This window comes from Chiloscyllium plagiosum, chromosome 14, assembly GCF_004010195.1.
Source record: "Chiloscyllium plagiosum isolate BGI_BamShark_2017 chromosome 14, ASM401019v2, whole genome shotgun sequence".
NCBI lineage: Eukaryota > Metazoa > Chordata > Chondrichthyes > Orectolobiformes > Hemiscylliidae > Chiloscyllium > Chiloscyllium plagiosum.
Window position 1 is genome coordinate 58,162,239 of NC_057723.1, and position 21,673 is coordinate 58,183,911.

At 38.7% G+C, this 21,673-nt stretch overlaps 1 protein-coding gene across 2 annotated transcripts; it reads left to right on the forward strand.

Annotated features, from left to right (window-relative positions):
- The first annotated feature begins 530 nt into the window (after nucleotides 1-530).
- On the forward strand, nucleotides 531-16,963 carry c1qtnf2 (C1q and TNF related 2). 2 transcript variants are annotated; one of them, XM_043704176.1, is made up of 4 exons: nucleotides 531-702; nucleotides 2,245-2,360; nucleotides 10,926-11,174; nucleotides 15,915-16,963. In XM_043704176.1, exons 3-4 carry the CDS (start codon nucleotides 10,931-10,933, stop codon nucleotides 16,544-16,546), a joined length of 876 nt encoding a protein of 291 aa, XP_043560111.1. In that variant the 5' UTR covers nucleotides 531-702; nucleotides 2,245-2,360; nucleotides 10,926-10,930; the 3' UTR covers nucleotides 16,547-16,963. The 2 variants fall into 2 exon arrangements, with proteins under 2 accessions (XP_043560111.1, XP_043560112.1); XM_043704177.1 differs by lacking the exon at nucleotides 2,245-2,360.
- Nucleotides 16,964-21,673: the final 4,710 nt, after the last annotated feature.

Genomic DNA, 21,673 nt, shown 5'->3' on the forward strand with positions numbered 1-21,673 from the left:
AAAATGCAGGAAAATGGATGTGGGGAACGTCAGATTAACCATGATTCTATAGAATGGTGGAGCAGGTATGAGGGGTTGAATTGCCTACTCTTGTTCCTATTTCTTATGACCATATGTTCTTAAAAGCGTTTGGATTAATATTGGGTAAAAATATGTTGGCTATATATTTCAGAACTTAATTGAAGATAGCTCTAGTAATTAATGGAAGGACAACTGCTTCCATGCCTAATGCTTTTCATTTTTGCACCATTGATCAAAGAAAACGCAAAATTTAAACAAATCCAAAAATGAAGTTTAATGTTAGTACTGGAGACAGCTGTCAAAGCAACTTTGTGCAGATGAAAACCAGCAGTCTCAGACCACTGTCAGCATGTGCAGTCCAGTTCTTAATGCAGTCAAACTTTCCAACTACATGTGACGTAGGCAGGAGCTTTTCCAGCTGATTATGTTATAAGCAAAGAATGTACAAGAAAGAGGAAGAGAGAAAAGGATAGACCAGAAGCTACTTTGACTTGGAAAGGGGTCCAGGAAGAAGAGTCATGAAATGTCTCTGAACTTGTTCTGTCGGTGACCTGATTTTGAAGCTTGAGACGGACTGCAAAACAATGGGAAGGATCAGCTTACTTTCTTGACCAAATGTTTCATGCAAACTGAAAATTGTTAACTTCACTGCAGCTGAACTGGTCACACAGCTACATTCTGGTAGGTTCTGTTTACATGTCATGATTTTAACTCTTCACATGCACCGAGCTTTTGTACTGAACTATGTGATTTATGATTGATTCCTGAGAAATGTTGTTGAAGAATATCTGCCTTCACCTATTGTACACCAAGTCTTTAACGACAAAATAAGTTATCCATGTAAATTACAGAAGGAAAACCAGACATTGTTGGTGACCCGCCTTTATTTCTTTGTCAGTTTGGAATCCTTAATCTTTATGAATGATAGTTGCATAATGTGGCCAAATTACTAACCAAGCAATGCCTGGGTGTATTAGTTTTACCTCTGGCCTATTTTCAATATGAAAGAATACTGCAACACTGAACAATTTACAATGTTTTTCTGGCAGTCAGCCAAATCTGATACAATGTCAGAAGTTGAGATTTAAATCTCAAAATCTCTTAAGAGATCAATCCCTGCCCAATGTTTCATGACTCAAGTTATTTTCTACATTACCTCTGTAAATTAACACCAGGAATGCTGAATTTATTGTGTAGGTTCCACTATGTATTTTGGCACAAGCCTCGATTTGTAAAGTTTGGAGAAAGCATGTGTGGCAGACAATTATGAAACGCAGGGAATCATTATTTGCCTTAGTGAAGGGAAACTCTCTAGTGCAGAATGAGAATCGCAAATGATAATTCCAAAATTGTTCTCAAATTTTGAAGCCACACTTATGGTAGAGTAATAACACAGACACACACATGAATCAGAAAAGGAAAGGTGTCCTGTAGAGAAGCTAAGAAACAAAGAGCAAATTGAGCTATGTATTCAGACTTATTTTGTAATTTTGGTCTGTCAAATGTCTTGGATGAAGAACGTGAATAATGGAGTTCCCGTGGTATGTTAAATATTCTGCTATGAATCATTTGCTGCCTGGTTTTCTCCTAGTTAGTTCATCGCGTAATATCTGCTCTACTCTATTGCTATTTCACATGAGTTCTGGTTACATCTGAGAGGATTGACGATGTAGAACATTTCATGTATTTTTAAGGAATTTAGTTTATTTTGACATTGTTTAGATAACACCTTAGACGGAACTTAGCATATCTAATTACAATGTGATGCAAAGAGATGTCACTGGGTTCACAGTAATGCCACTTCACAATGCATTTGATTAATGTCATTCATTCTATGTTGTACTGGGAGCACAGTTGAAGAATAATTGGGGAAGCATATACATAACAAAAAAGCATAACATATTGGCAAGAAATGCTTTGATTTACATTTTAATAGCAATAATAAGTCAATTAGTGATTATTTTGAACCACCACTGTCAGACATTCAAGGACTTTATTTTCATTCTCGCCGGTAATTTTAAATTTTGTTAAATCCAGCAGAAGCATTGAACTGTATTACAGAGCTGCAGGTTATTCAAACTTCCAGATGTTATCTTAAACAGTAAGACTAAAATGCAAGTGAATTTTGGAAAATGAGCACAAAGATGCCTTGAATCGTGTGACTGAGTCTATTTTATTCATGGTAAAACAAATAATAACAACTCAGTTTTAATATTTTATTAGATCATAAGGCATCTGCGGCGTAGCTGAGCACAAAGTGCGACCTAACAAGTCCGAGTTGGAGGACATCTTTTTGGAATATTGGAACAGATGTCTGCATAGTGGCACCATAACTGAAGGTGATAATGCATCCAGGCAATGGATACTCTTGCAGTATGCAGCACTCATAACTGTAAATAATCTCCAAGATTGAACATCATTGGAATACAGCAAGGATAGTTGAGTTCATTGATGGTTGTTGTCTTGCTTTAAGTGCATGCTCTTGGTATGCTACTTGTAATTGGTCATATTGAGGTGGGCAAGTGGTCTCAGGCTTTTATTATCTATTATGTAACCCAGCTGTAGATAATATTCTTGGCATTCAGGTGATTATATTATTCATGCTCTTACAAAACAGGATATACAAACACAAGAACAGGAGGAGGCCTTTCATCCCATTGAGCCTGCTCCTCCATTCATTATGATCATACTACTCAACTCTTGCAATGTTTTTTCCACGTATTCTGCCCCATGTAACTTTATATCATTGGCATCCAGAAATCTGTCAATCTTTGCTTTAAACATACTCATTGATTGAGCTTCATAGACATCTGGGGTCATGAATTTAAAATATTCACAACCATGGGCGGCATGGTGGCACAGTGGTTAGCACTGCTGCCTCACAGTGCCAGAGACCCGGATTCAATTCCCGCCTCAGGAGACTGACTGTGTGGAGTTTGCACGTTCTCCCCGTGTCTGCGTGGGTTTCTTCCGGGTGCTCCGGTTTCCTCTCACAGTCCAAAGATGTGCAGGTCAGGTGAATTGGCCATGCTAAATTGCCCGTAGTGTTAGGTGAAGGGGTAAATGTAGGGGTATGGGTGGGTTGTGCTTTGGCGGGTCAGTGTGGACTTGTTGGGCCAAAGGGCCTGTTTCCACACTGTAAGTAATCTAATCTAAATAAAACAAATTTCCTCATCTCTAACTCACATGGTTTACCCCTTATTTTGAAATTGTGACACCAGATTCTACACTCCCAAATCAGGGAGAACATCTGACCTGGATCTACCTAAAGTAGTTTGTAAATTTCAATGAGTTCACCCCTCAGTGCTTGAAACTCTAGTTTCCCAAAATCTCTTCATGGAAGAGACCCACTATTCCAGGAGTTCATCTGATGAACCTTTGTTGCACATAATGACAATAATATTCTCTCTAATATAAGGGAAGGAGAATGGCGCACAGTACTCCAGATGTCGACTAACCCAGTTTCTTTCCTATTAAAGCCAATGCTGCTCCTGTATTTAACCCCTCTTGTGAAAACAGCTAAAATACTATTAGGCTTCCCAATATCTTTCTGCACCAACATGTTCGCCTTCAGCTGCTTCTTGACAAGGATACCCAGGCCCTTTTGTACGTCTACATTTTCCAACCTCTTACCAGTTAAGAAACACTCAGATCATCTGTTTTTCCTATGGAATTGAATGACCTCACATTTTTCCACATTACATTTCACCTGCTATGTTCTTGCCAACTCACTAAGTATATCTAAATCATCTTGAAGCTGTTTTGCTCCTTCCTCACAGCACACATTCCCACCCAGCTTTCTGTCATCGGCAAACTTGGTAAAATTACATTTAGACCCTATGTGCAGTCATTGGTGTAGTTTGTGAGAGCTTGGGCTTAAGTATGATCTTTGAAACACTTGATGAGTAATAGTCTGCCAAATCTTCCTGTAATGAGCATACAAATATTTCTGCTGTACATAACTACATAAGATGTTACAGCTCATTTATTTTGTTTTCCACTTGTTTATATTTCTATTCTATTTTTCCTTTCATTAAGTTTCTTGATCCTCCTTTGCCGTCTTCAAAAGTTCTTTCAAACTTCAGGTTGACCACTGCTTCTGGCAACTTCAAAAGGCTTTTTAAAATATCTTATACAATCATTAACTGGCTTTCTTTGGGCACAGTTGACTAAGGTTTTCAGGGGTTTTGTACCATGTGGAATTGTTACAGAATTTTAAGGAAGCTCTTCAGAGACTTAGTGTAGATTCGATGAGCCAAATGACCTCTATCTACTCAGATGCAATTCTTATTTGGTCTGACCAGTTGAGTTGGAACCAGGTGCAATTTGATGCCCACAGACCCATGCTTATTTTTGAATGAAGCCTGAGATCAAATCTGTGCGATGGACCAGTGAGCAAAACAATGACTACCGATTTGATGGATTTATTGGTCATAACTTCTCCTCTTAAAATCTGTAATCCATTCTTGGCACTTGGGTAATGTCTAGGAATTACATTTGAAGTTTATTGCAAGGTATTAATTCTGTGATAGGGAGAATGCCATGTTCAGATAAGTCAGTGTATAAGATTGTGGGGATCTGGAGGAGGAATGGCCTTGGAATGGAACTGATAAAGGATGGGCATGGGGAATGGGGAGTGTTGGCTAGGTTGTTGGGAAAGAAGCTCACAGAGGCCTGCACTACTGTTGAAGTATCTCAAACTCAATTCTGAGTGGTGGACTGGGATTAGGATATTGGCACCTTGGCTGAGTTGGGCTGAAGTCACTGGCAAATTTAATCAGAATGAATTCAGGGATTTTGGTACTGGGAGCAGCAGTGATTGTGCACTAATTTTTGTTCTTTTTGTCCACTCTGCTTAACACTGATTTTCCTAGAGATAGTCAGCACAGGTAACAGCTATCATCAGATGTGTGCTCAGTTACCAACATTGTGTATTAGGTCCCATATTTGCATCTGTTTATGCCCTCATGCCTACTCTGACATAGTTAAAGGGCACCTCTTGTTTAACTTTTATCAAAACAGTGTTCTATCTCACCTGCACTAGAATTGTAAGTGAGTGTCTGTTTTGCTCAAAATAGCACTTTCAGCACTGAAAACCTAAACAACGCATTGCCAAATTTCATGCTATTCCATAATGTCACAGCAGGGAGCGCTGAACTTCATCCCCATCCTCTCGTCACACTCTCCACTGCGAAAAACGAAAGAGCAACAAAAACCACTCTGTGTAATTTTGAAAGAAATGTAAAAGCACATTACCATCTCTCAGAATTGTGCCTATCCAAATTTTGAAAGACAATAGAAATTCACAGTTAACACATTTTGGTAGTGGGTAAATGTCAGAGTGGGCATGAGGGCATAAACAGATGCAAATATGGGACCTAATACACAATGTTGGTAACTGAGCACACATCTGATGATAGCTGTTACCTGTGCTGACTATCTCTAGGAAAATCAGTGTTAAGCAGAGTGGACAAAAAGAACAAAAATTAGTGCACAATCACTGCTGCTCCCAGTACCAAAATCCCTGAATTCATTCTGATTAAATTTGCCAGTGATTCCAGCCCAGCTCAGCCCAGGTGTAATCTTAAGTGTAACTATTAAGAAGAAATCAAGTTGACACCAATTTTATTCCTTGCCTGATATATCTTATAGTCCAGCCACCTCTCTAATGTTTCTGACCCACCACTACCCCAACCAACTGTCCCATCATTTACATTTTAAATACCTTATTATCAGACAAAATAGCTTCCCTTCTACAGTTGAAGAAACATACTTGGTGTGCAGACCTTGCCCCTCAATCTTCATCACCTCACAATCTATCTCCTGCTTAGAGATGCTTGTTAAATTGTGTCTCTTTGACTATGCTTTTGGTCACCTGTCCTAATTTACCTTGACTTGGAAGCTAGTGCTTCCAAATAAACCTGTTGGACTATAACCTGGTGTTGTGTGATTTTTAACTTAATTTCCCTAAACGTAGCTCAGCATTAAATTCAAAATTAATATAAATTAGCCCAGAAATCAAGCCTGATAGCTAAGAGTCTCTTTGATCTTCAAATATTAATAATATTTAAAGATAGACGTTATCTATAGGAGTGAACTAATCCTAAAGTAAATAATTGTTTAAGTATGTCACACTGACTTTACAAGGCACAGCTGAAGTTCTGAGGAAGGGTCACTCGACCTGAAATGTTAACTCTTATTCCTCTCCACAGAGGCTACCAAACCTGCTTATGTTTTCCAGCAATTTCTGTTTTTGTTTTTTATTTATATCATCCACAGTTCTTTCAGTTTTTATTTTGTTAAAATTGGTTTTAAGTTTGCCTTAAAGAGTTGTGTTTTATAGAGAGAGTGTTTAAGTGTTATTTTCCTGCTGATAAAAGAGCCTTATGTGACACCTGCTATGTTATATCAGTGAACAACTCCGGGCTGCTGGTTGCTTGAAGTGATGGTGATACTGTTACTGTGATAAAATTTGTTGCTTTGAGAGTTGTGACATATCTGTAACAAGTCGAAAATGTACAGGTGGCACTATTTGCACAGTTAAGTATCTTGTTCTAGCACTGAAAGTATATGGCAGAAATCAATCAATGCTTAACACCTGCTGAAACACATTTTTAGTCAGAATTAATGAGATTAATATAAGACAAATCCAAAATTATTCCACTATTCTTATTTGTGTGGCACCAGCAACCATGCACAGCTTGACAGGCAACAATAGTGTCTTTGAAAGGAACAACAGTTTTGGTCTTCTGGCTCTACCGGTTAATGTGTGTTTTAAGATCATAAGATCATAAGACATAGGAGTAGAAGTAAGGTCATTTGGCCCATCGAGTCCACTCTGCCATTCAATTGTGGCTGATAGATATTTCAACACTACTTACCCGCAGTCTCCCCTGTCCCTTAATTCCTTGCGAGATTAAGAATTTATCAATCTCTGCCTTGAAGACATTTAAAGTCCCGGCTTCCACAGCGCTCTGGTTCAATGAATTCCACAGGCTCACCACTTTCCAAACCAAACTAGTCCCACTTTGGCCCATATCCGTCCAAACCTTTCCTATTCATGTACTGATCCAAATGTCTTTTAAATGCTGTAACTGTACCTGCATCCATCACTTTCCCTGGCAGTTCATTCCGCATATAAACCAGTCTCAGTGTAAAAAAAGTTGCCTCATGTCCTTTTTAAATTTTCCTCCTCTCACCTTAAAAATATGCCCGCAACCCCCGCTCCCTCCACACCCCCCCCCCCAGTTTTGAACTCTCCCACCCTGCAGAAAAGACCCTTGCGAGTCACCTTATCCATGCTCCTCATGATTTTATAAACTTCCATAAATGTAACTTTTCAACTTCCTACATTCTAATGAAAAAGGTTCCTGCCAATCCATATAATCATACTCTCCATTCCCCGCAATATCCTGCTAAATCTTTTCTGAACCCTTTCCAAATCTGTCCAAATTTTGTAATTCTGCTAAAATGAATAGAAAAACTGCCAGTTCTACTTCATAACTTGTTTTGCCTCACCTAGTACAAGGTGAGGAAAGTATGCAGCCATTGTGTCTTATCCAGTGCTTTCAGCTATGGTCTGCGCTTTCCTTTTTTGTGGCTCCATGTGACTTTCAGCAGCTTTCTGTAGGTCTGAACATTCCAGTGTCCCTCTTTTTGGGTTCCTCTGTTCTGAAAAAGTGTCAGAGGACCTGAAACTTTAATTCTGATTTTGTAGTCCCTCTGCAGTCATTTCCTCAGCAGCAATTACAAATAATACAGTGGTTGTATATGGAATAATTTCATGAAAGAAATTTCTGACTTGCATAATTCTTGTGCTCCTTTATTGATTCTCAGCAGCTAGTTCACAAATATACTTACTATTTCTCTTTGTGTCATGCTAGATCAGCTCAGATCAAATACTCAAGCAAACTCTCTAATGCCTACATTTTGAATCCATATTGGATAATGACTCTTAGAAAATTTCTTTCATTCAACCTGTCCAGATATTGTTGGGGTAGGTACGACCCAAACCCAGACCTTCTGGCTTAGAGGTAGGGACACAATCACAGTTCCAAAAAATATTTGAGCTGGACTCAGTTGATTCAGGATTGTAGCTCTAATTATTTTGAAATTGAACACACTGAAGCACCGGAATCTGTTGAAAGACACATATGATGTTGGTCACAAGGTTCAGGGATACAAGGAAGGGTTTAGGCTTTTCAGCCTGGAAAGGGGATAGCTGAAAGGTGATATTTTCAGCCTGGAAAGGGAATAGCTGAAAGGTGATATTTTAGTGGTAGGCCAAATGTGACATTACACTGTTTAAGAATGGAAAGATTCTTCTCATGCTCTGGTCAATATTTATCCCTCAAGCAGCTTCAAAAAGCAATTTGGAGCTACTTGCTGTTTTCAGATTGGCTTCAATGTTCTCCTATTTTATAACAGTGAATACATTTCAAATATAATTTATTAGAAGAAATTTTGTGGCAAAAGAAATTGTTATTGAAAGAAACTATATCTTGTTAGTCAAGATGTCAGGGAACATCATTTGGCTATCTCTAAATTCTCCACTTACCTTTTATCTAAGTTGGATTTTAGGCAAGAATGCTGAAATTCTGAGCAGCTCTTTTTTTGTTGTATGTTGCTTTAATGCAGATCAATATATGAGAGGGCTCAAACTGAGTAGGAAGGTTATCAAACACATTCAAACAAGTGATTCAGATTCCAGTTCCATCTTGTTGAAATTTGCCATTTTTTTTGGCAAATGTAGTTTAAAACCAAAATGATTATGCTATATGAAGGGTTTAACTGGTGAAAGCTGATTCAATACTGCATAAAATTTCTTCCAAAGTCTTACTATTTTGCAACATATTTCTATTAATGATGTTTCTAGCATTCAAGAAATTCCACAATAGCATACAAATGGATTTGAGTGAAGGATTCACTGCCCAAAGAAGAACTTTATTGCTTTCTCTTAATGGAGCATGAGAGGTGACTCAAATTGAGTATGAAGAACACTGTAGAGATCTCCATATCTCTGCGGCTAGTCCAGACTGTTTCAAGGAGCCTGCTATTCACCCTGTGGCAGTGAAGGATAAACAGACTCGATTTTATTTCACCACAGGGTTGTGTCAAGTGTCTGCTGACTTTATTGACATTGGTTTAAGCATGGTCACAAAAGCGGGCATGTCTTTGAAACCTTCCTAATGAACTCTGTGTTTCATCCATTTCTGCAAAATAAGAGCAGCCAATTCTCCAAGGAAAGCAAGTATTAATCTGATGTTTGATTTCCATATGTAAGCAATAAGCTTAACTGAATTCGCATTAACAAAATATGATTCACATCAGCTTTCAGTATGTAGATCAAGATAATAGATGAGCAAAGTACTGCAGATGCTGGAACCTGTACTGAAAACAAAAAATGCTGGAGATCACAACAGGTGAGGGAGCCTCCATAGAAAGAAAGTAAGCAAATGTTTCAAGTCTAGATGACCACTTCACATCAGCTGAGATGAAGGGTTTTCTAGATTCAAAATATTAGCTTGCCCTCTCTCCATTGATGCTGCCTGACCCACTTTGATCTCCAACATTTTTTGTTTTCAGTTGAGATAGTGTATGCTGTGCTTATTAGTGTCTCCACATTGGGGGTGATGGGTGGAAATAGGCTGTTCAGGTAATGTACGGTATAAGGGGACATAGAGGCTCTGGAGTAATAGCTAGTGACAGGTGTGGCCTGGTTCTTAAAGAGTCCACTGTGAGCTGCTTTTACTGACCATTCGCTAGATGCACAGTGCAATTAGAAAATGGCTGGGACAATGCCCGTGGTGGGCAGAATTGGTATGATTGGTGAAATAGTGGAATCCAGATCTGCTAGACACTTAGATATTGAAGGGGCAAATACATGAAGCATGTGCTTGCAAATTCCAGTTACATGACATTGGTAGACATTGCTTCACACATATGTAATGCTTTCCTTCTTTTTCAAACGTTGGTCAAATGAGGTTTCATCATGCATTGATGCTCACAAAACTAACACTGTTATCTCAGTGAAGCAGGAGAGAGAGGATGATGGATTTAGGATTCAAATGATACAGTTAAAAATATAAAAGCCAGAAATTATGGAGGATTCTGAGTGGGAAAGTCCTAATTCCTAGTGGATCCTAGTCCTAGAGGAGGATTTTAAGGATTATTACACTGTGAAAAGAACTTTACTGATGGCGTTTGAAATAATGCCTGGGGCATATGAGCAAATGTTTTGGAATTTAAAGGAAAAGTCTGGGAAAACTACATTGAATTTGAAAGCAATAAAGAAAATAATTCTGACAGGTAAATACCAACATTATAAGTTGAAACCATGAATGAAGTAACAAGAAAGAATGTAAAAATTCACTACCTTTAGTCATAAGCACCTATGTTGAAGGGTCACAACTGCTAGGGAGTCAATAGTAATGTGTATCATTTAATTTAGATTGTTGAAATTGTTTAGTAAAGACCAGGATATAACCTTGGATTTTCCTCATCTGTATCATCTGCCATGAACAACATCGATTTTAAGTGGCAATCTCGAACGTACCGTTTGGTGTAATGAACTGTCCATGTTCCCTCTTAGCTAAGATGTGTGCTTGGCTGTGCTGTGCAGTGAAATAAACAGACCATGTTTGCCAAAGAAAAATGAAAAGAAATGTGGTTGTGCAGAAAAGAATGTTAAGAATTGTTTCTAATATTCCTGATGTTTAGAGGGATGTTTCTCACTTGCGTTTATCATGAGTCTTGCTAAAACTTTATTGATGTAGAAGCTCAATGGGAACTAAGTTGCAATCACTTTTTCTTTCAGATTCCAAAAGGGGTTCATAAGCGAGATAGTTATTTGTTGTATTTTGCTTTTGGTTGAACCAATGATCTGTGTTAACCTTCCTTCCTAGATTTTATGATGCTCTGGTTGGCTCTCCTTTTCTGTTTTACATCTCATGCTGCAAATCAACTTCCGAAAAACCAACAGTTGCTCATTACAATCGATCCTTCCCAACTTATCTGCAGTGCGCCTGGTCCTCCTGGGGCTCCTGGTCCTCCAGGATATCCTGGCCAATCAGGGACAGTCGGAAGAATGGGGATTCCTGGGAAAGATGGGGCAGAAGGGAAAGATGGCCCTAAAGGCCAAAAAGGAGAACAAGGTAAAATAGTGACATTGTTCTTTCTTGTAAATGTCAGTATGTCTGGAATTTACAGTTATCCCTGTGCCCACCACTCCCACATTGGGCCAGGTTAAAACTTTACCACACCAATCCACTAGGCTGGTGCAGTTTTAATAGTCAGGAAAGCTGCCACTGTTCTCATCTGCCAGGGACAGAGTTTATTGCAGTGGTGGGGATGACCATTCAAAGAACTTAATTAGTGCTGGATCAGGAAGGTCAAGTAAAGGCCATCCTGTCTCGATCTTAATTGCTCAGACAGCAGGAGGCTGTTAAGTATCTCCTGTTTGCCAAACAGTTTGGTGTCAGCTTCCCCACCACTTCCCTGAGAGGAGAGGATTTTGTCCCGCGGATGTAGATTCAGATTTAATGCATTGGTATAGAATGGGTTATGGAGTGTCATAAAGTCACTTTATTGCTCTTCACTACTGGCTCACTATCACTTTTTGAAATCAGAGTTCAAGATCTACCCAAAGAAGAGAACATTATAGAAGGTTTATAGATCCTTTAAAATAACAGCTTTGAATTATTAAGAGCATTACAAATGACTTATTACAAATGATTGTAATAAGAGAGTAAATTGGCAACTATTGATTAATTCAAGAAATAGATAACCCTGTAGGTGATGTTTTCTATCTATGTGCTTATACATGGATTGCTGGGTAGGGAAGATCTTACATAGCTTCCAACTCCTACAAATATGCATGACATTTACTCGTGAATGTTGTAGAAAAAGAATACTGTATATGAATTTTTGTATAAAGTAATTATGAACAGTTAATGCTTCTTAGGAAAAAGATTTTTAAAAATAACTAACATAAAAAATTAACATTTTAAGATCATTAAAATTAGATTTAAGTTTCAGACTAGTACCAGTGCATTAAACAAATATTATTATTTATTTCCTAAAGAAACAATGTTCATATTATTTTAATTATTGATCTCATGAATCCATAGATTCTACACTTGATTGAAAATGCATGTATTAACCTTAGCCTAGGTATGACAACTTCTGGATTTTTACAAGTTTTGCAAGATAAAAATTTCCTTGCTTTTCTTCTTGTCTTCAAGGATGCAGTTACTTGATTGTTTTTAATGTCTTTTTCTTCCAGAAACAGTTTTCACAGAATTTACTTTAGAAAATTGGATATAAAGTTGCTTCACATTACTTAAAAATTGATAGCATACTGTGTGTACAAGGAGAGCTGACAATTGTAAACTACACATAGAACAATACAGCGCAGAACAGGCCCTTCGACCCTCGATGTTGCGCTGACCTGTGGACTATTCTCAGCTTGAAGAAGGGCTTATGCCCGAAACGTCGATTCTCCTGTTCCTTGGATGCTGCCTGACCTGCTGCGCTTTTCCAGCAACACATTTTCAGCTATTCTCAGCTTGTCCCCTATACTATCCCATCATCACCCATGTGCTTATCCAAGGATTGTTTAAATCTCTCTAATGTGGCTGAATTAACTACATTGGCAGGTAGGGCATTCCATGCCCTTCCCACTTCTCTGAGTAAAGAACCTGCCTCTGACATCTGTCGTAAATGTATCACCCCTCAATTTGTAGTTATGCCCCCTCGGGCAAGCTGACATCATCATCCTAGGAAAATGTCTTTCACTGTCTACCCTATCTAATCCTCTGATCATCTTGTATGTCTCCATCAAATCCCCTCTTAGCCTTCTTCTTTCCAATGAGGACAGATCCAAATCTCTCAGCCTTTCCTCATAAAACCTTCCCTCCAGACCAGGCAACATCCTGGTAAATCTCCTCTGCACCTTTTCCAATGCTTCCATATCCTTCCTGAAATATGGCGACCAGAACTGTACACAATATTCCAAGTGTGGCTGCACTAGCGTTTTGTATAGTTGCAGCATGATATTGCGGCTCCAGAACTCAATCCCCCTACCAATGAAACCAAACACACCATATGTCTTCTTAACAGCACTATCAACCTGGGTGGCAACTTTCAGGGATCTATGTACATGGACTCCAATATCCCGCTGCACATCCACACTACCAAGAATCTTTCCATTGACCCAGTACTCTGCCTTCCTGTTATTCTTCCCAAAGTGCATCACCTCACATTTAACTGCATTGAACTCCATTTGCCACCTCTCAGCCCAATTCTGAAGTTTATCCAAGTTTGCCTGCAACCTGTTCATGACTCCATCGACTTTAGTATCATCTGCAAATTTACTAATTCATCCACCTATGCCTGTGCCTAAGTCATTTATAAAAATGACAAACAACAGTGGTCCCAAAACAGATCCTCGTGGCACACCACTAGTAATCGGACTCCAGGCTGAATATTTTCCATCAACCACCACTGACTGCCTTCTTTCCGAAAGCCAGTTTCTAATCCAAACTGCTGAATCACCCTTAATCCCATGCCTCTGTATTTTCTCCAACAACCTACCATGTGGAACCTTATCAAAGGCTTTACTGAGGTCCATGTAAACCACGTCAACTGCTCTACCCTCATCTACATGCTTGGTCACCTTCTCAAAAACCTCAATGAGGTTTGTGAGACACAACCTGCCCTTGACGAAACCATGTTGACTATCTGAAATCAAATTGTTGCTTACTAGATAATTATAAATCTTATCTCTTATAATCCTTTCCAAAACCTTTCCTACAACAGAAATAAGGCTCACTGGTCTATAATTACCTGGGTCATCTCTACTGCCCTTCTTGAACAAGGGCACACATTTGCAATCGTCCAGTCCTCTGGTACTAAACCTGTAAACAATGATGACTCAAATATCAAAGCCAAAGGCTCTGCTATCTCCTCCCTAGCTTCCCAGAGAATCCTCCAATAAATCCCATCTGGCCCAGGGGACTTGTCCACTTTCACTCCTTCTAGAATTGATAACACCTGTTCGTAACTAACCTCGATCCTTTCAAGTCTAATATCTCGTGCCTCATTCTTCTCCTCTACAATATTCTCCTTTTCCTGAGTGAAAACCGATGAGAAATGTTTCTTTAGCACCTCTCCGATCTCCACAAGATCCACACTCAACTTCCCACTTCTGGGTTCGACTGGCCCAATTCCTACCCTAGTCATCCTCTTATTCCTCATAAACCTATAGAAAACTTTAGGGTTCTCCTTTATTCTATTTGCTAAAGACTGCTCATGTCCTCTCTTTGCTCTTCTTACCTCTCTCTTTAAATCCTTCCTAGCTGATCTGCAACTCTCCATTGCCTCATCTGAACCATCTTGCCTCATCAACACATAAGCTTCCTTCTTCTGCTTAAGAAGAGATGCAATTTCTGTAGTAAACCACAGTTCCCTTACCTTATGACTTCCTCCCTGCCTGACAGAGGATACTAAGAATGAGTTTAACCCAAGATGAAATTAAGGAATATCACCTTGTAATTCAAAAATCCACACAATTTTGAATTCTAAAAATGAACCCATTTTGCAGCATATATTCCTTTTAATTAACAACAAATCAGTATTTCCTTTCAATGGAATGTGTTATTCTTATTCCAAGTCTTTAGATCAAAACTCAAGAAAATTAAACTTGAATTAATTTCACAAACTTTGCAGGTGATATCCCTTAATTTCATCTTGGGTTAAACTCATTCTTAGTATCCTCAAGGAATTCCAACTGATTCCATCTTCATCGATGAAACTTGTGCCATATACTTCACAGAAATTGCAGTAAATCCAGAGGAAATGCTAATTAAGTCCAGTCAGCACCATTTGACAGGTACAATTTGAGAACATTACCAGCCGTAGAGAGAATGGATTGGAAAGATGCAAATGCAGTTTACAGCTCTGCTGAGCACTTAATTAATTAGAAAGATCCCAAATAAAAACCCTGCTGACCAAGCCACTAAATGTTTTCCTCAATGTCTCAGTGATCGATAGATTAACATCTCTGGTTCAATCTGTGTACCTGATCTTTGTTAAACTGAGAATTAGAATACTATAGCAGACCTTAATGACTGAGTCTAGTGGGAGGTAATATGCTGTGGAACTCAGTCAGAAAACACCTGTGTGGTCTGTTGGTGAAACCACGTTACGGTTAGCTGAACTTAGGAGTGTGGAGTTCCAACCTTCACTATTGACATGAGAAATAGCCAATTAGACCAGATAACCTATTCTGTTGTGATGGCATTATATCCAGCAAGATTCAAAAGGCTTCAAGATAGGGAGCAAGGAAGAGACATGAATTTAAAGCTGATAATTAGGTTTGATGAAATTTGATTATAATATTCTGTATGCAGACTCCCTAAAAAGGATTGATTGGTGTTACTCTGCTTTATATTGAGGACCTGAAGGCACATATCACCAAGGTTTGTACCATTAGAGTACAAGGCATGAGTTTGACCCGTCATGAATTCAGGTTTCTGGACAAATTCAAATTTTTAAACTATCATTGTAAAAGGACAGAAAAAGAAATGGAAAGCTTAACAATAATTCCACGTTCCATGCATCTCAGCATTACGTAGTAGCATAAAACAAGAACGTTATTCAGAACTTCTGATTGGGAAAAAGAATAATAACTCAACAACTTAATAGAATTTTGAATTAATAGAAGAGTTGGACATTATGCCAGAAACAAAATTTCACAGCTATCAAAGTCTTTTGTATAGTAGTCACTATTGTACAGTGATCACTTAGTCTCTTATTTCAACACAGATCTTGTATGGCCATGTCAGTTGAACTACAAATCTTACATGGAAATTAAAACAACATTTTATTTTCAGGTGACAGAGGAAAACCAGGAATAGCTGGAAAGCCTGGTATTAAAGGCATACCGGGAGCTATTGGCAAAGCAGGCCCCCGAGGACCAAGGGGTTTTAGAGGGGCTCGAGGTAATTCAGGAACTAATGGACCAAAAGGCACTAATGGAATCAATGGTGAACCAGGTTTGCCTGGAATCTGCAAATGTGGCACAAATACTGCAAGATCTGCCTTCTCTGTGGCCATCACCTACAGCTACCCAAAGGAACGTATGCCCATCAAATTCGACAAAATCCTTTTGAACGAAGGAGGACATTATAATGTTTCCAGTGGCAAATTTGTATGTGGTATACCTGGTATTTACTACTTCTCCTATGATATTACCCTGGCAAACAAGCACCTTGCTATTGGGTTGGTGCACAATGGGCAATATCGTGTTAAAACCTTTGATGCAAACACTGGGAACTATGATGTAGCCTCTGGTTCAACTATTATGTACCTGAAACGTGAAGATGAAGTTTGGCTGCAGATATTCTATTCGGAACAGAATGGTCTGTATTTTGATCCGCACAGGGCAGACAGTTTATTCACTGGCTTTATGATTTATGTTGATCAGGACTACGTGAATGAACTTGAAGAAGAGCAAATTCTCTAGACAACGAAACTTTGTGTTCTAAAATATACATTTTCGTAGATGCTGCAATAGAGGCTATCCAACCATGTAAATCCTGATTGGGATATTTAAAATCAGTGATTTTAATGTGCAACCTAACAAGACAATACCTCCTTTAAAATAGCAAACAGAAGAATGTCACAGGGAACCAGCAAGATTTTTTTAAAATCTGTTTTTCAAGTGTGAATGACAACACTATAGATTAACATTTATTACCAACCCTAGTTATCCCTAAATGCTTATAGTGGGATTTGTCTAAGTGCCTTCAAAGCTCACTGGTTTGCTGATGCACTTTGAGGGAATGAGCCAGCCACATAACGCTGACTTAAGGCACTTTACACCAAATGAGGTCAGCAACCTTCCTTCACCTGAATGAACCAATTAATATTACAATATTCCATGAGCTTTTATGACAATTAGCATCTCACGTAATTAGCATCCTGAATTAATCTTATTCTAGCATAATAGAAATTAATGGATGTTTTGACCAATTTTGTGTTGTTGATTTGCCACTGTGTGCTTTGGTTTCATTGTTTTATTGTCAAATAAGATCAATTACAAACGCAAGCCCCAATTTCAAAGCACATACCCAACAGGAATGTAGCGAGGGTACATGCTGGTAGGAGAGGGGGGAAACAGATATAAAAATGGGGAAAGAATATTCATGTCCCTGTTCACACCATGCTCCTGACCAGCACTATTTTAATCCTAAACTTCAGAAGGCCTAGGTGTGCACACAGAAGAAGTGAGACCTCATAAATAAGCAAATTTGGGTTCCATATGATGAATTAGGGCCCCAAGATGGTTTTAACTGTTGTTTCATAGATTCATACAGTGCAGAAAAGGCCATTCAACCCATCGAGTCTGTACCAACATAACTGCCTCTAAAAGTGCGCTAATCCCAATTTCCTGCACTTGTCTCATATCCTCGAGGCATATTGTTGCATATGTGCCTTGGACTGAATTCAGAAGCTTCCACCGAGGAAACATCAACAAGCTGAGCTGAGCCAGATGAGATCAGGAAAATGTTTAACATTTTCTTGTGGGCTAGAAAGAGTAGGACTAGCACTGAAAAACGCAGAAATAAACCTCAGAGATCCATATTTGGGCTTCGACTCAACATTATAATCATATCCCACTTATCCATTGGCCACTGTTATAAGTACCAGAAGCACGCTATTGCATGTTCAGCTGTGGTTTCCTGCTGCTGAAATCATGCTCCCATCAGGTAGCTCATTATTCATGTGAGAGTCTGACTTCAGGAATTGAAATAAAATCTGTGAATTAAACTCTCTTAAGGCCTCCTGCAACCAAAGACTTGGCCCAACCCACTCTACTCTTGCCTGGAGTTAACACTGGGGCCATAAGATCTGTGTCATTGGTCATCGTTGAACCACTGAGTTCAAGTTTTGAAGTTATTTTTAAACATAACATATAAAAAAACTATTCCCTTACATTCAATATAGTGTGGTGGGATAAATGATTAAAATACAATATTACAAGGTCAACAGTACGCCCATGCAGGGCAGAACATAGGAGAAGAATTCATTTATGGTAAGCTTTTTTAACATCTTGCTGGGACCAGGTGAGGACAGATTCCTTTCGTTTAAACTCCTCTAAGTCAGCCTCAACTCTATTTTTATCTTATTTCAGCATGTAGCTGTCAAACTTCAATTAAAGATGAAAGAAAGTGAAATTTTATTACTTAATAACCCCAGGAAAAAAATAGAATCATGGTGTCAACCACATATCTAAACATGTAGTCAATTTAAAAAGGAGAAAGTGAGGACTGCAGATGCTGGAGATCAGAGTTGAGACTGTGGTGCTGAAAAAGCACAGCTGGTCAAGCAACCTCCGAGAACAGAAATTTACCTATACCTCCATTAATGTCATCTACTGTATCCATTGCACCCAATGTGGCCTCCTCTACCTTGGGGAGACAGGACACCAACTTGTGGATCATTTCAGAGAACATCTCTGGGACACCCACACCAATCAACCCCACCCCTCCGTGGCTGAACACTTCAATTCCCTCTCCACTCCATCAAGGACATGCATGTCCTGGACTTCCTCCATCGCCAAACCCTCATCACTCAACGCCTGGAGGAAGAATGCCTCATCTTCCCATTTATCTCTCTGCCCCCTTGGCCCACAAGCCTCATTCCTGATGAAGGGCTTATGCCCAAAACAATGATTTTCCTGCTCCTCGGATGCTGCCTGACCTGCAGTGCTTTTCCAGCACCACACTCTCAAGTTAATTTAAAAAGGACAGCAAGTCTGGTTTAGACAGGAAGAGTAAAGATGACACAATCCAAATTTCCCTTGAGTTCTTGAGGTGTTACATTTTTAACTTGAGGCAATGGTTATTTACTTATTAACTGGTAACTTAAGTAGTAAATACTTATGTTGAAACCTTCAAGTTCTTGATAAATACTTGTTTTCCCAACCTGCTTTTTTCAACAGATTTTGACTTCGGAACAGATAAGAGAAACAGAACAAAAAGAGAGAGTTTCAGTTCTTGCTATGACAGATTCATGTTCATTTCGCTCTGCTTTTCTGCTATTGAAATATAGTTTACTTTGTATTCCTGAGTCTAGCTTCATTGTCTTTCAAGCTTGGCTAACAGACTGCTATGCCTTTCATCTCTAAATATTTGAACTTGTCATGCAAGTGTGATTTAAAGTAGGAGGTATAAATCTTGCAAAGCTGACTAGTTTCAATGTCTTTAGATAATTTGGCAATTCCAGTGTAGATTAGTTTGTTTAATCCACATTGATCGCCTGGATATTCCTTTTTGATTTGATTTGATTTGATTTATTATTGTCACATATACCTAGGCTCAACCTGTGGCCAGGTAATCATGTATTTATCCTTTTTTGAAAACAATCTTTTCAGTCTGTGAAAAGTCTCTGATATAACAGTCAGATCATGCGAGTTGAATATTGATAGTCCACTATTACAACTCTCAATCATGAAGAATGAATATGAATGTGAATTTCTCAGTTTTATTTACTGTGTACATTCTATTGCAAGGTAATTTTGAAGTAACAGTGAAGGGATTTTGATGACTGCATACAGATTCCATATTCACTCTCTTTGTTCTAATCTGTGTTCAGATCAGCCTTGTTATTGACAATCACTCTTATTCTGTGAATTATTTTGAGTCTAACTCTTAACCCTTCACTGTCTATATATAATCCTTGCACTAGATTCAAGCTTTTTAAAAAAAAAATTGATCTCTGGGAGGTTGGAGGTGATAATCTAAGATTTGCCACTTGTAGAATATCTGGATTTGCATTTCTTTGACATTTAAAAATAAGCCCCTTTGCTGCCTCACAGTAGAACGTTCCTCAGTTAAGAAGGAGTCAATTTTTTGAGCTTTGTCACCCTTTTTTATAGTTGCAATCTTCATTGTTGGACTGGCCACTTTGACTGCCATGCTAATCTTTTAAAAGAGATCAAGAAAGTGTCCACCTCTTTCTTATCAAACTTGTGAATTAAATGGCCAAATTATCGACACCAACTTTAGTTCTGAGTTAGGTGTGGTACTGTACCAAAGCTGTACTCATTCTCTCTTCTCAGCTGGAGTTGTCCCAATCTCAACTCCCTTTCCTTTCTGTTTTCCCTTTCCCAGAATTCTCTTCTCTAGGTTTTCGTTCCTGCCTCTCTATTTCTTCTTTCAAATCTTGGAATTCTCTTTCACTTTTTTCTGTTGAAATCCCAGTTCTAATCTGAGCTGTTCCAATTTAAATTTATTGATTTCACTCTCCCCAGTTTTCACCTCTAGAAATTTCCCCAAACATTTTGCAATTTCTGTATTTCTGGCTTTTAGGCAGAACCTTATTTCTAACTGCCAAGCTTTCTCTTTTAATTCTTTGAAAGGTAGCACCTCCATTTTCTGAAAGCTATTTTGCTGTGCTCTATGAAAACAGTAATATCAAATGTGAACATTTTAGAATTTTAATGTTGGTAACTCAAGAAAACTTGTTTGAAGTTTCTTTTTTTAAAAAAATTGAGAAATTTTGAAGGAAAAATTACTCACTCATATTCCCACTCAAATTCCATAATTTGCTTATATGATCATTACAGTCAACTGCCATACTTGTTACTTCCAAGTGAAGTAACTCTTTTTAACCTCCTTTCAGCTGTTGGCAACAAGTACTTTTAATTTTCATTTTTGCATGAACTATCATACCTCTATTAAAGTTAACTAGATCAAAATGAAAATTGCCATAGGCTCCTATCTCAAGACAGATGACTCTTGGTGAGTTTAAAGGAGGGGCACCATGCCTCAAGTGAGGGACAAGGTTGAGAAGAAAGGATCTTCATAGTATCTATTGTGAGTGAAGGAACTGAACTTACACCAGTACCACTCTGCACCATAAATTATCCATCCAGCCAACTGAGTAACCAACAAATAAAGGTGCTAATTACAAGGATATCTTGAGTGAAAGAAAGAGGAGTTTAATGATCTACTAATCCCAAGGAAAAAATGATAAAATGCAATGTCAATCATACACAGACACAGGCAATGACTTGAAAAAGGAGGGAGTGTCTGCTACATACAGAGAGAATAATGATTAAAAAATGTAAAAGTCCTTAGACTTCTTAAGGTCCTTTAAACTGAGACCATAATTATTGAATGGCATCCTCAGGATTAGTTAAGATCGTAGGTACCCTTGAGTTCTTGATGAATGATCGTTACCCTGGTCTGCTTTCTTCATCATGTGTTGTCTTGTGAGGCTGAGAGAAACAGGGAGAGAAATGTTTGAAGTTTTATTGTTACACATTCATTTTCCTTTCTCTCTGCTCTGCTGCTAAAAAGTAGCTGTTGTTGTGGTTCTGTTCGCCGAGCTGGGAATTTGTGTTGCAGATGTTTCGTCCACTGTCTAGGTGACATCCTCAGTGCTTGGGAGCCTCCAGTGAAGCGTTTCTGTGATCTTTCCTCCGGCATTTGTAGTGATTTGAATCTGCCGCTTCCGGTTGCCAGTTCCAGCTGTCCGTTGCAGTGGTCGGTATATTGGGTCCAGGTCGATGTGCTTATTGATTGAATCTGTGGATGAGTGCCATGCCTCTAGGAATTCCCTGGCTGTTCTCTGTTTGGCTTGT